This window comes from Armigeres subalbatus, unplaced genomic scaffold (genome assembly GCF_024139115.2).
Source record: "Armigeres subalbatus isolate Guangzhou_Male unplaced genomic scaffold, GZ_Asu_2 Contig1283, whole genome shotgun sequence".
NCBI classification, from domain to species: domain Eukaryota; kingdom Metazoa; phylum Arthropoda; class Insecta; order Diptera; family Culicidae; genus Armigeres; species Armigeres subalbatus.
In genome coordinates, this window is record NW_026942049.1 from 1 (window position 1) to 13,961 (window position 13,961).

The window sequence follows — 13,961 nt, forward strand, 5'->3', positions numbered from 1 at the left end:
TAAAAGTTCGGTTTTGGAGTGATCCTATAGCCTTTACGTATACTTTGTATACGAGAAAGGCAAAAAAAAAAAATATATATATATATATATATATATATATATATATATATATATATTTTTTTTTTTTCTTTTTTTTTTTAATATTGTTTTTTTGACATCTATTTAGGAAAATCATAAACCAAATAACAGCCATGGCTGACTAATAATTAGGAATTGAATTCAAAAGAGAATGATAATTAGATATGTCGCTGACGCAAAATAATCGATTAGTTCGATTAATCGATTCATCGTTGTGATAATCGACTAATTTTGAATCGATTACTTCCCAACGATTAATCGATTCAATAATCTGCAAGAATCGAGACTAATCGATCTGTTACTAATCGATTATTCGGGATTTTACGAAATCTTTAAGATGTCGCAAATGAGTCAGTTACTTCGATTAATGAATCGATTCATCATTGTTTTAATCTATTAATTTTGAATCGATTATTACCGAATGAATAATCGATTCCATAATCGTCAAGAATTGAGAGTAATCGATTAGGTACTAATCGATTAAACGGGATTTTACGACATCTCTAGGTACAGTATTTCCTAGGGTACATAACCGTGGTACTTGTACCACAGGTGTGTCTTAAGTATAAAGCGCTGATTCGGAGGCCTATACCCCCTGATAAATTTCTTTTAAAAAGCTCCAAACGCGGGGAGCACTGGTTTTGATGATGCATTACAAGTTTTGTAATTTACAACTTGTTCCATACAGCTGTGCTCCGTGCGGACTTCAACACAAATGAGCGAAAATCGTCACTTCTCTGTGGCGATTCTGTTTTTTCGCACTTGTAGTTATACCAGTTTGATAAATGTGTTATCATTGCTTGTTATACACACGGTTAGATGACTTTACCCATTAATGGGTACTGTGTTATTGTTGATATTATTCCCACCGTGAAAAATTCACCCATTTTCTTGAAAAAGTGCCACTACCCATTTTAATGAGTAGTGGCGCTTTTTGAAGAAAATGGGTGAATTTTTCACGGTGGGAATAATATCAACAATAACACAGTACCCATTAATGGGTAAAGTCATCTAACCGTGCACGGACGCCTGCAAGTACACGGTTAGAAAAAAGTACCTAATTTTAGGTACTTTTTTTCTCTTGCATCTCCCTCCATCTTTCCTTTGTTGTTATAAAATGAAGAGCAAAACCACTCAACAAGGGCATTAAAGTGTGGGAACCCAACGTTGAGTAATCTCATGTTTACAAAAGTTGAGTTAAATTCACTCAACTTTTGGTTAGTTTCTATTTAAAATTAAGTATATTTTACTTAATATTAAGTGAATTTTATTTAATTTCAAGAAAAAATTACTTAATTTTGGGTTCCCACACTGAACCCCCGATTTGAGTGAAAAGTACCTAATATTAGGTACTTTTTTCTAACCGTGTACCCATTAATGGGTACTTTCGTACCCATTATGAAGAAAAGCGGCATAACTCATTTAATGAGTAAATCGCTTTTACCCATTAATGGGTATTCGAATGAAACTTCTCAAAATGGGTATTTTTAACTCGTCAGCTCAAACCAATAAATGCGTAAAAATCACCCGTTGCCCCGATTTGTTTTTCTTCTGCATTTTAATGGACTTTAACGATTTCAACAAACAGATCATACAATTTAAAAGAAAAACATAAACGAGATTATTTATTCATTCGACATTTTACATTAGACGAAATCCTTATTTATATACTTTTATGAGGATGCTTCTCTGTGCTTCATCCCAGTCTTCCGGCTGCAGCTGCTTCATCCTGGAGCATACGAAATCCGGAACTACCGACATCACTCAAATTCGATTAAGCCTCGGATTATAGGCTATGATAGGTTGAATACTTGTTTCGGAGGTATGAATGAAGAATATGAGTTCCGATAGCAGGTGATAGACAGCTTCAAAACTGCAATATATTGATAAGTTAGTTTAGGTGTGTGTCTGTAAGAACAATATTTCACTCACATATTCGTTTTCTTCTTATTTTTTGTCCTCTCCGAAACTAGTTCTTCAATGTTCTTCTTATGTGACCTATGTGTGGTAGTCCCATTAATGTTAAGTATTTATTCATTAGCTTTAAGTTCATTATGATCAGCACTTACTTGTAGAAATTCAATAGCGTACTTTTTTAATTTAGCTTACTAATCACTCAACCGTACTATGTTCTTAGGCACCTATAGCAAATTTAGGGTTAAGTATTTAATAATTCAGAACAATTGCATGTGAGTTCATTTTACCTTTCTTTTCATTAACAATAAGCATAAACTAGGGCCTAAGTTAAGTAGCAGATAAGTTTAGTTGTCGAATTCACTACGTTTTAATATTATATTGGAAAATATCTCGAATGCACGTGACTATCTGTGTATTTTTGTTTTCCGTTCAGGTTCTGGTATCGTTTTATCCTGCCAAAGATCACCTGACGTTGACAGCTAGGGGCGGTACTGAACTCACTCACGTATATGCCCAGTGGGTTCGTTACATCCTCCCGCCCGTGTAGTTCTGGACCGACCAGATGTCCGAAGGTCCAGTGGAGCTATCTTTACCGCAGGTCGATTTAGGAAGCCATTCTTTGTTTGCACGATTGCTCTCCGAACTTGACCATCCGATGCCTTGGTCACTTCTACTATTCGTCCTCTCAGCCAACCGTTGCGTTTGTTCTCCTCGACGACCAGCACTAGATCTCCTACCTCTAGCGGCTTAACTGGATCGAACCACTTAGTGCGTCTAGTTATGGTGGGTAGGTACTCTCGTATCCACCTACCCCAGAATTGATCCACCAAGTAGTGCGCAAGGCGCCAACTATCCCTCAAACTGTTTCCTACTGAAGTAACCGAAGTTGCTGGTTGAACTATGCCCCTGGTACCAAACAGCAGGAAATGGTTGGGCGTTAAAGCCTCTTGTTCTGCTGAGTCCAATGGGACATACGTTAATGGTCTAGAATTAACAATCGCTTCCGCCTCCGTAGCTACCGTTTGCAAGACTTCGTCGCTTGGATGATGCTGATGATTCGCAATGGCCGACATAGCTGTTTTTATAGAGCGTACCATGCGCTCCCATGATCCACCCATGTGGGGCGCCGATGGTGGATTGAACTCCCAGCTGGTCGCAGAGTTAGTAATGCTACGTTTTGACAGGGCAAGTGAATTGAACAACTCAGTTGAATTCAATTGACTTGCCAAAAGTTGAACATGTTCAACTTTCTTTTCGTTCAAGTGAATTGAATTAAGGTGTTTACACGTTCAGTTCGCGTTAGATTCAAGCGACTTGCTCAATTCACATGCCTTGTCTAAACGTAGCATAAAGGTTACTGCACACTCCTCGTTGATGTCTTTGATCTGTTTTGCTAATATGTTGCTGGCTCCCACAAAATTTGTCCCATTGTCACTATAGAATGACTTGGGGGAGCCTCGTCGTGCCACAAATCGTCTTATCGCCATAATGCATGATTGTGTAGAGAGATTGTGAGCCAATTCCACATGTATCGCGCGTACCGTGAGGCACGTGAATAACGCCACCCATCGTTTTACTAAACACCGTCCTTGCTTTACCTGTATCGGCCCGAAGTAGTCCACTCCGGTGTGGGTGAATGGGCGTACGAATCCTGTAACTCTCACTTCTGGAAGGGGTGCCATCATTGGTGATTGTGGTGTAGCCTTTCTAACGCGGCAGTTCCAGCATTGCTTTGACACCCGACGTATAAGGTTCCTTAATCCAGGTATTGATTGATTTTCATTGGCTTTTATCGGTGAGATCGAACTACCTAAGCTCAAAGTGGAAGGGAGCATGTTTGTAAAGCACGATGAAGCACGGAATTGAAAGTTATCGCAAGCGAGCGACAAGTATGAAATTGAGTAGAAGTTGAAACGTAAGCAGAGGGCCATTGAAGAACAACACGAAATTGAAATCGCTGTTATTTTACCTAACGTCCACCCAGGAACGGCTTGGCTGATAGTGTGTGAACTATCTTACCAAGACAGGCAAAATAACAGCGATTTCAACTCTGCTGATATGTTGTTCGGCGTTCGGAGACAGTTCTAGCGATCAGTGGCATTTTTCAGATATTCCTGCAAATTGGCGCTACTTATTGGAATTTTTCACGCAACAATTCACACGTTCCTACTTGGCCCAAGCGATCTAATACGAACCGTATTTGTCATTGTTTTGCCAATTAGATTCCTTGTTTATGAGGTTTCATCACCGCGAGAAACTTATTGATTGATTTTCATTGGCTTTTATCGGTGAGATCGAACTACCTAAGCTCAAAGTGGAAGGGAGCATGTTTGTAAAGCACGATGAAGCACAGAAATGAAAGTTATCGCAAGCGAGCGACAAGTATGAAATTGAGTAGAAGTTGAAACGTAAGCAGAGGGCCATTGAAGAACAACACGAAATTGAAATCGCTGTTATTTTACCTAACGTCCACCCAGGAACGGCTTGGTTGATAGTGTGTGAACTATCTTACCAAGACAGGCAAAATAACAGCGATTTCAACCTGCTGATATGTTGTTCGGCGTTCGGAGACAGTTCTAGCGATCAGTGGCATTTTTCAGATATTCCTGCAAATTGGCGCTACTTATTGGAATTTTTCACGCAACAATTCACACGTTCCTACTTGGCCCAAGCGATCTAATACGAACCGTATTTGTCATTGTTTTGCCAATTAGATTCCTTGTTTATGAGGTTTCATCACCGCGAGAAACTTATTGATTGATTTTCATTGGCTTTTATCGGTGAGATCGAACTACCTAAGCTCAAAGTGGAAGGGAGCATGTTTGTAAAGCACGATGAAGCACAGAATTGAAAGTTATCGCAAGCGAGCGACAAGTATGAAATTGAGTAGAAGTTGAAACGTAAGCAGAGGGCCATTGAAGAACAACACGAAATTGAAATCGCTGTTATTTTACCTAACGTCCACCCAGGAACGGCTTGGCTGATAGTGTGTGAACTATCTTACCAAGACAGGCAAAATAACAGCGATTTCAACCTGCTGATATGTTGTTCGGCGTTCGACTTCTAAAGTACTGTGCATATAGATAGGGCAAGTAGAGCTCAAGTAATGATTCCTGTACTGATATTTCTTGGGCAGTACGGAGCTGACAAGGAAAACGAACAATTTGGTTAAGCAGGCGTATTTCATTGCAGAAAATTGCAGACTGACAGTTTCCGTTCAGAAATAACTAATCGATACATTATTACTCAAGTAATAGTGACGTTTTATTAAGATTATTTCTAACTATTTTAAAAAAATCATTCGCGTTCAATTTTTTTTCTGATTTCCTAAGTGAATCCTGCGCTCTGCACTTCCGTTTACAGGTAGGTAAATTCGCAAAGTTTTCAGTTGGCCTATATTTCAGTTGGAAGAAGTTTGGCTAGCCAATGATTTACCCGATGTCCGTTGATATTCAAGCTTTTTATATTGTAGAGGATCAGTGAGCCAAGTCCAGCGCCGACCAAGCAATATCAGTCGACAGTGAAGCCAGTCCTCACCGAGTGCCACTGCAGATTCCACATCACGCTAACCCCATTGAAATCGTTTATTTTGTGCAGCGTGTAGTGCGAAGCACAAAACTCAGTGCAATACAATATTATCGTCGGTCGTGGTTTCTGTTTCCATACCGGAAAGTGGTTCTTTTATTTGGAGGTAGGTACTATATTTGAAAAGTCTTCAGTCGGATAAATATTTGGTCAGCCACCGACCTTGCCAATGTCCGTTGCTAGTCATGTTTATTTATTTTTAATAGTATATTGTTCAGCTGTGCGATTCAAGTCCAGCACTATTATAACTGGATCCATCAAATGATAACCATGAGTCGAGTTGATTGTGGAGTAATTTTGGAAAATTCTCCTTCATACTACCCACTTAACTGCAGCAAGAAAATTTGTTGAAAGCTGATTTTAGTAGTAATTTTGATAGTATTTTTGATGATGTAATTCTGGATACCAATTATGGTATTGATAATGCTTTCGTATCTGTTTCAAATTTAATTGTCAAAGCCAGAGGCATTACAATTCTCAACTGTTTTTATTGGCGAAGACCTACATCTACTGATCAAAGAACTCGCGATCCCGCTTTATAATATATATGGCAATACTAGCTGACCCGACGGACTTTGTTCCGTCCAAGGCTATTGCATACAAATGCCTTATAAGTGATTCACACAATAATAGATCGGATTTCTAAATTCACCTCCAAATTCACTACTACGTTGTGTTTTGTATGATGTAAGTAGTTCTGGTCGGATATCATTCGTATGCCAGAAATGAAGTTTTTTTGAGGAAAAAGGCGTTTTACTTAATTTTTAAATTTTCCAGCATTTTATCGGTAATCTCTCAACTTTTTTTTCTTCCTCAGTTTCAAAAATTGATTTGTATATTTAAAGATGCATTTTTTTTAATTGCATTTATTTTTATCGAATTTTCTAATTTACCAACTTTTCTTTTCTTATCAAACCTTCGTTGGGCAAAAAGAAACAAATCATCAGATCTGTAAAATGAAAATATAAAACCAAATTAATTCTTCGAGTAGTGATACTGCCTTTCTCGCATTTAGCCAAGTATCCAACCTTATATGGCGCTTATATCTCTGGCATACCTGATTCACCTTCGGAGTTTCAAGAGCCATTGTTTTCAGACAAATAAAGGACATAGCTTTCGTGTACTTCTTCTTCATATTGGCATTACCCCGGCTGCCGCCTTGCTGCTTAGTGTTCGTTCAGCACTTCCACAGTTATTAACCGCGAGGTTTCTAAGCCAGGTTTTCATTTTTGCATTCGTATAACACGATGATACTTTTATGCCCAGAGAAGTCGAGACAATTTCCAAACCGAAAATTGCCTATACCGGCACCGGGTTTCGAACCCAGCCACCCTCAGCATGGTCTTGCTTTCGTGTAATTTGCAGTAAACTCCACAAAAGTTTGGATACCGTGTTTCCACTTTTTGCGAAGGTGAAAAATTTCCTCGAATGCTAGCCTATAATTTTCCATTATGATAGGTACCATAGCTCTAAGTACTATCTGAAACCTTCTGGTATCATATTGTCACTATCAATAATGATCTAACATAAAATCAAAACTTAATCTTAAGAACCAATCTCAGTATAAAGAACTATAGTTATCTTACCCTTCTAGAAATGGATGATTTTATTGATTACGATATAGAATTGTTAGAAAGTGAAGAATTGGTTGACCTTACACAAAGTTGTCCCTCTCAAAATCAACCACCGAAGCCGGCGTCTAAGAAAAAGACGGATGGAATTTTCTCAAACGATGAGAAAAGCTACTGATTTCAAAAGTCAAAAGTCATCCGGCAATTTGGAGTTTGCAGGATCCCGATCATCATAACAATGGAGCAATTAGAATGGCTTGGAAGCAAATCGCTGGTGAATTGTGCAGAACACGTAGGTTTTTTTTCATTAAAATTATAAAATAAATGTGTACTACACCCAGGTTTTTTTTTACACGGTTTGGTTTTAGTCGTTAAGACCTTCAGCGTCAATTAAACAATGAGTTAACCCCATGAAAAAATTCACAAAAAAACAAGAAAATTCAGGGGGTATTTAAAAAGCTGTGAAAGTTCAGGTTAACCGAGAAATTAATGAATTCCAACCGTGTAAAAAAAAACCTGGGTGTACATAAAATTTCCGTTAAAGCTGATCAATGAAAGACGGCATGGATTGCCATACGGGAAAGCCACCGCTATAGGAAACGCATGATGCTGAAGCGGTCTGGTAGTGATGGTGGAGAACCCTTGCCAGGTCCTTCTACAGAAGATTTGGATTGGGAATTTGCTGAGGATCTGGCATTTCTACCAGATATTTCGAGGAAGAGAAAGTAAGTTATAAGTGCAGAGTGTATTTGGTGTTCGTGAAATTCAGTTCAATTTTATTTTACTTTGTCCAGATTTAAGCGTTGTTGCTTATTATCATGTATTGAATTCCACTATGTACTTCATTGTAACTTTACAAGGTTACAAGTAATTCACTCGTATTGCTGTTTATGGTCGAACTTTCGAACGAATCTGATTCGCTCAATTTATTTTCCATTTGATTTTCCGGGCGTAAACGAAATGCGCATCAACTTTTGTTCAAAACATAAACAAGAATATGTGTGATTATCTCGATCTCAAAGTATGAAGGCCGTCTTGTGTGTCACGTATTTGACGCGACAGTAGACATCACACAAAGAAAATACATTTCTTAAAAACTTTTCAGGACATTCACGACGGCGCAGAATGGTTCTTCACAAATAGCGTTGGAAAGAATTACTGGTGATGCTAACGGAAATTCTCAATCTAATTATTTTTATGTAAGTAAAACTAAAATACAAATTGATGCAACTTGGTTAGTCTTGTTCGGAACTCTATCAGGCCCTGGAGCTTTGTTCGTTACTAGGGAAATAGCTATCGCGAGTAACTCATCGTTAGTCACCGAAGCTACCATTTCGGCCGCACCCAAAACGTCGTACGGTGGATTAGGCTAGTGACGTGGGACAGGACGGGAAGAGTACCTCGATAATCCTCGCCAACCTATACGGGGATCGGTTGGGTGTGAAGAGTTCTCTCTGGTCATGGCCATCACAATATTGTAGGCGTCACCCCACGGTTTCGCGTTGGCACCCTCGCACAGGTTGTCGAAACACGCTCCATTGCTGCTCTTAATGGCCTTGTTGAGGGTCAATTTCGCAGCTCGAAACATTTCACGGCGGTCCGCTCTTGCCTCCTCGAAGCGGGAACATTGCATCCTTCGTCTAGCATTAAGGCATGCTGATAGAAGAACTGCAATCTCGGCACACCATCAATATCCTACCGGGCGTCTGCTATTTCTCGGCATGATGGCATCGTACGCGCGTGATAGAACAGCTACCAGCGCATTCCCGCTTAGTCAGTGTTGGCTACCAGCCCCATAGCCGCGGTGAAAACTTCGCTGTCGAAGTAATTGATCTTCCACACATGGGCCTGACAGGGATCCCTCGCCCTCGGACCATAGTTCATCTTAAATCGAATTGCTAAATGATCACTATAGTATACGATAAGTGAGGCTAGACTAGACTAGAGTTCCTGATTGAAGAAGTGGTGCTTGATTGAAACAACGCGCTGTTCCAATTTTAACATGGCGTCTCTTTATTTTTAACTTTTACTGTACACACCTTCACCGGTACCTTTTTTCCTTCAACTGCTCTAAATTGATCAATTATCCACCGTTGAATCCAGACATTCATATAGTTTTTGTTCCCGGAATCTGCAAACGATCCGTAATATGGTTCCGGATTCCGTTGTGATAATAGATATTTTTTTGTGTTCTAAAAAATCCTTTCCTCATCAATGTAATGTTTATAAAAAAAAAAACAGATTAATCCACCTAGCGTTGGTGGTGCCTTTCTCGAAAAATGAGGAAAACATATAAGAGAGGTCAAAATTGCACTTCAGGGGATATCTTCTTCTTCGTTGGCATTACATCCCACACTGGGACATTGCCGCCTCGCAGCTTAGTGTTCATTAAGCACTTCAACAGTTATTAACTGCGAGGTTTCCAAGCTAGGTTACCATTTCTGCATTCGTATATCATGAGGCTAACACGATGACACTTTTATGCCCAGGAAAGTCGAGACAAATTCCAATCCGAAAATTGTCTAGACCGGCACCGGGAATCGAACTCAGCCACCCTCAGCATGGTCTTGCTTTGTAGCCGCGTATCTTACCGCACGGCTAAGGGGGGCCCTCAGGGGGATATATTTTACTTTTTCCTTCATTTTATGGGTAATTGTGGTCATTTAAGTGCAGTGCAGAGGATTCCGTGAAAAAAAAAATTTTTTTTTCGTTTTTGATTTTTTTCCAAAAAGACAAAAAACAATGTTTTTTTAAATAACTCTAGAACGCAATGGCTGATCAATTTATTTATTTATTTATTCAGACTAAGGCCGAAGTGGCTTGTGCGGTATATAAGAGTCTCCTCCATTCGGCTCGGTCCATGGCTACACGTCGCCAACCACGCAGTCTACGGAGGGTCCGCAAGTCATCTTCCACCTGTTCGATCCACCTTGCCCGCTGCGCACCTCGCCTTCTTGTGCCCGTCGGATCGTTGTCGAGAACCATTTTCACCGGGTTACTGTCCGACATTCTGGCTACGTGCCCGGCCCATCGCAGTCGTCCGATTTTCACGGTGTGAACGATGGATGGTTCTCCCAACAGCTGATGCAATTCGTGGTTCATTCGCCTCCTCCACGTACCGTCCGCCATCTGCACCCCACCATAGATGGTACGCAGCACTTTCCTTTCGAAAACTCCAAGTGCGCGTTGGTCCTCCACGAGCATCGTCCAGGTCTCGTGTCCGTAGAGGACTACCGGTCTAATGAGCGTTTTGTAGATTGTCAGTTTGGTACGGCGGCGAACTCTATTCGATCGGAGCGTCTTGCGGAGTCAAAGTACGTACGATTTCCAGCCACTATGCGTCTCCGAATTTCTCTGCTGGTGTCATTTTCGGCAGTCACCAGTGAGCCCAAGTACACAAATTCTTCTACCACCTCGATTTCGTCACCACCGATGCAAACTCGCGGTGGGTGGCTCACATTGTCTTCTCTTGAACCTCTTCCTATCATGTACTTCGTCTTCGACGTGTTGATGACTAGTCCGATCCGCTTAGCTTCCCTCTTCAGTCTGATGTAGGCTTCCTCCATCTTCTCAAAGTTACGTGCCATAATATCTATGTCGTCGGCGAAACCAAATAGCTGGACGGACTTATTGAAAATTGTACCACTCGTGTCAATCCCTGCTCTTCGTATTACCCTTCCAAAGCGATGTTGAATAGCAAACACGAAAGACCATCACCTTGCCGTAACCCTCTGCGGGTTTCGAAGGGACTCGAGAATGCCCTGAAACTCGAACTACGCACATCACCCGATCCATCGTCGCCTTGATCAACCGTATCAGTTTATCCGGAAAACCGTGTTCGTGCATTAGCTGCCATAGCTGGTCCCGATCGATTGTATCATATGCGGCTTTGAAGTCGATGAATAGATGATGTGTGGGCACGTTGTATTCGCGGCATTTCTGCAGTACTTGGCGTATGGCGAACACCTGGTCCGTGGTGGAGCGTTCGCCCATAAACCCGCCTGGTACTGCCCCACGAACTCCCTTGCAGTTGGTGCTAGTCGACGGCATAAAATTTGGGAGAGTACCTTGTAGGCGGCGTTCAGCAATGTGATTGCGCGGTAGTTGCTACAATCCAGCTTATCGCCCTTTTTGTAGATGGGACACACGACACCTTCCATCCACTCCTGCGGCAAAACTTCCTCCTCCCAAATCTTGGTAATGACCCAGTGCAGCGCTCTAGCCAGTGCCTCACCACCGTGTTTAAACAGCTCTCCTGGTAGTTGGTCAACCCCAGGGGCTTTGTTGTTCTTCAACCGGCCAATCTCCTCCTGGATTTCCTGGAGATCCGGAGCCGGGAAGATTATGTCCTGCGCGCGTTCTCCCAGGTCCATCACCATACCGCCATCTTCGTCTGCCACATCGCCATTCAGGTGTTCTTCGTAGTGCTGCCGCCACCTTTGGTTCACCTCACGCTCGTTCGTAAGAAGGTTCCCGTTTATGTCCTTACACATATCAGGCTGTGGCACGTGGCCCTTACGTGAACGGTTTAACTTCTCATAGAACTTTCGTGTGTTATTAGCGCGGTACAGTTGCTCCGTTTCTTCACGGTCTCGATCTTCCTGCTGATCAAACTAATTTTTTTAATGGCTGATCAAACTAATTTTTAATAGGAAACAACTAGACCGCAATCCGCGTCGATTGTAACTTGTTTCGAGCAAATCGGATAATGCTAAGTTCCAAAAAGTGTGTCTCACATTTTTGAACATACACACACACACATACAGACATCTCAATTCGTCGAGCTGAGTCGATTGGTATATAATAACACTCATGGGTCTCAAGCCCTCTATCAAAAGTTCGGTTTTGGAGTGATCCTATAGCCTTTACCTATACTTTGTATACGAGAAAGGCAATAAATTCATCGACAGATTTATAATATGTAAAACACAATGTCCTAAAAGATTCCCTATTATTATTCAGCCACTTCAGAAGCTCCTGGTGAGATATGAATAAGTTGCTCTGGGGCAGTGGCCACACATCGATCTGAACAAAAACGGGAAGGGCCGTTTGGCCGAATACCGTTCGGCCGAATGGCATTTGACCGAAGTCCACTAGGCCGAACAGACCATTAGGCCGAAAGAGTCATTTGCATATGTTATTCGGCCGAAATCGACATTTGGCCGAATAGGTGATTTGGAAAGTGAGAAATGAGGTGTGAAAAGTGAGACGTCTCACTCCTAATTTCTCACTTCTCCCTGTAAAAAGTGAGTAGTGCGAAGTGACGTCTGACTTCTCACCTCGCGCTTCTCACTTTTAACAGTGAGAAGTGAGACATGAGGAATGAGAAGTGAGACGTTTTACTACTTACTTCTCATTTCTCACTGCTCACTGTAAAAAGTGAGAAGTGAGAAGTGACGTCTCTTCTCACTTCGCACTAATCACTTTTCACAGTGAGAAGTGAGAAATTAGGAATGAGAAGTGGGACGTCTCACTTTTCACACCTCACTTATCACTTTTTAAAAGACCTATTCGGCCAAATGTCCTGGTCGGCCAAATGACATGGTCAAATTACCTGTTAAGTCAAATGATCTGTTTGGCAGAATAACATATTCGGCCAAATGGCGTTTTCGGCCAAATAACCTCTTCAGCCGAATGACCCGTTCGGCCAAATGACTTTCGGCCAGATGTGTTTCGGCCTAATGGTGTGTTCGGCCTATTGGCAATCGGCCAAATGGTTTTCGGCCAAATGGGTTTCGGCCAAACGACCCTTCCCCATTTCAAATTATCAACCCCAACCCCAATTCTTAGGAATTTTCAAGGGAAGCACTATAATATATTAACAGGAAATACTTCAGAAATTCTTCAGAAACTCTTTGAAATTTCTTATTGGAAAATCTTCTTAAAATTCTTTGAGATTCCCCGAGAGCACATACTGAGAGATTCTTCGAAATTTATTCAGAAAATTCTTTGGATCATTCTGCTGTATTTTCTCGGGAAATTCTGCGGAGCTTCATTTGTTTTCTTCAGCATGGTCTTGCTTTTTGACTTTTTTTGTGTTCACTGATGTATTCAAGAAATTTAAAAAAATGGTAAATTATAAAATGTTAACTAACATACATTTCAGCAAACTCATCCATCCCAGCGCAAGCCACGAGAAGATGAAACGGTTTCTATATTGGCTGATAATATTGCAGAACTGATTCAGCATCAGAAATCCACACCGCAAACGGACAGAGAAGAGCACCCCATTGTGCACAAGACTGCACTAGCAAATATAGATAGGATGCTACAGCAGCTACCGCCGCACGTAATCGAAGATTCCTATTTGAAATAACGACGTTGTTATATAACAAGATAACGCTCTACCGTAGCGAATAGTTTGTAGTTTTTCTTTTTGTATAAACATAAATGTAGTGTTGAAAATATAAATAAATTCGGAAATAATAAAGCATACATAAACAAGCCTTGATACGAGCATTGATTGTGGTCGCGTTTTTTGCTAAAGCCAATGATTCCTACGAAATTGATACATGGTAGATTGCTGGGTTGATTCGTTTGGAGTCAACCGTTCGAGGTAGTTTCCTATAGATAACAGCTTTATTCTGTATGCCCATCCATCAATAATTGATCGGTAAAATAAAATGGTATGTGGCAAAAATTTCCTTAGTTTGATGTCTGTGATCAAAATTTGTTGCACAATTTATATTATTTTTTATTATTATTAAGCGATATAATCATATATTTGATATGGTATACAAGGGAGTACTTAGTCTACAACATAGGTTCGTAAAAATTAAATGTACGCTGCTCTTTGTTGCCACGGTAAAG

The 13,961-nt window shown here is 40.8% G+C and overlaps 1 protein-coding gene and 2 long non-coding RNA genes across 3 annotated transcripts; 2 read left to right on the forward strand and 1 right to left on the reverse strand.

The window, feature by feature from the left end:
* Window positions 1-1,817: 1,817 nt before the first annotated feature.
* Window positions 1,818-3,145, reverse strand: LOC134202560 (uncharacterized). Its single transcript, XR_009977264.1, has 4 exons — window positions 2,283-3,145; window positions 2,148-2,219; window positions 2,011-2,076; window positions 1,818-1,951 (listed from the first exon to the last, which is right to left on the reverse strand). It is a non-coding gene; the product is annotated as an uncharacterized LOC134202560 (long non-coding RNA).
* Window positions 3,146-4,556: 1,411 nt separating this feature from the next.
* LOC134202561 (uncharacterized) lies at window positions 4,557-7,276 on the forward strand. The gene is made up of 3 exons (XR_009977265.1): window positions 4,557-5,358; window positions 5,468-5,686; window positions 7,175-7,276. It is a non-coding gene; the product is annotated as an uncharacterized LOC134202561 (long non-coding RNA).
* Window positions 7,277-7,723: 447 nt separating this feature from the next.
* LOC134202562 (uncharacterized) lies at window positions 7,724-13,467 on the forward strand. The gene is made up of 3 exons (XM_062677566.1): window positions 7,724-7,876; window positions 8,257-8,350; window positions 13,258-13,467. The coding sequence occupies exons 1-3, from the start codon at window positions 7,755-7,757 to the stop codon at window positions 13,465-13,467; spliced, it is 426 nt and encodes a 141-aa protein (XP_062533550.1). The 5' UTR covers window positions 7,724-7,754.
* The last annotated feature ends 494 nt before the right edge of the window (window positions 13,468-13,961 follow it).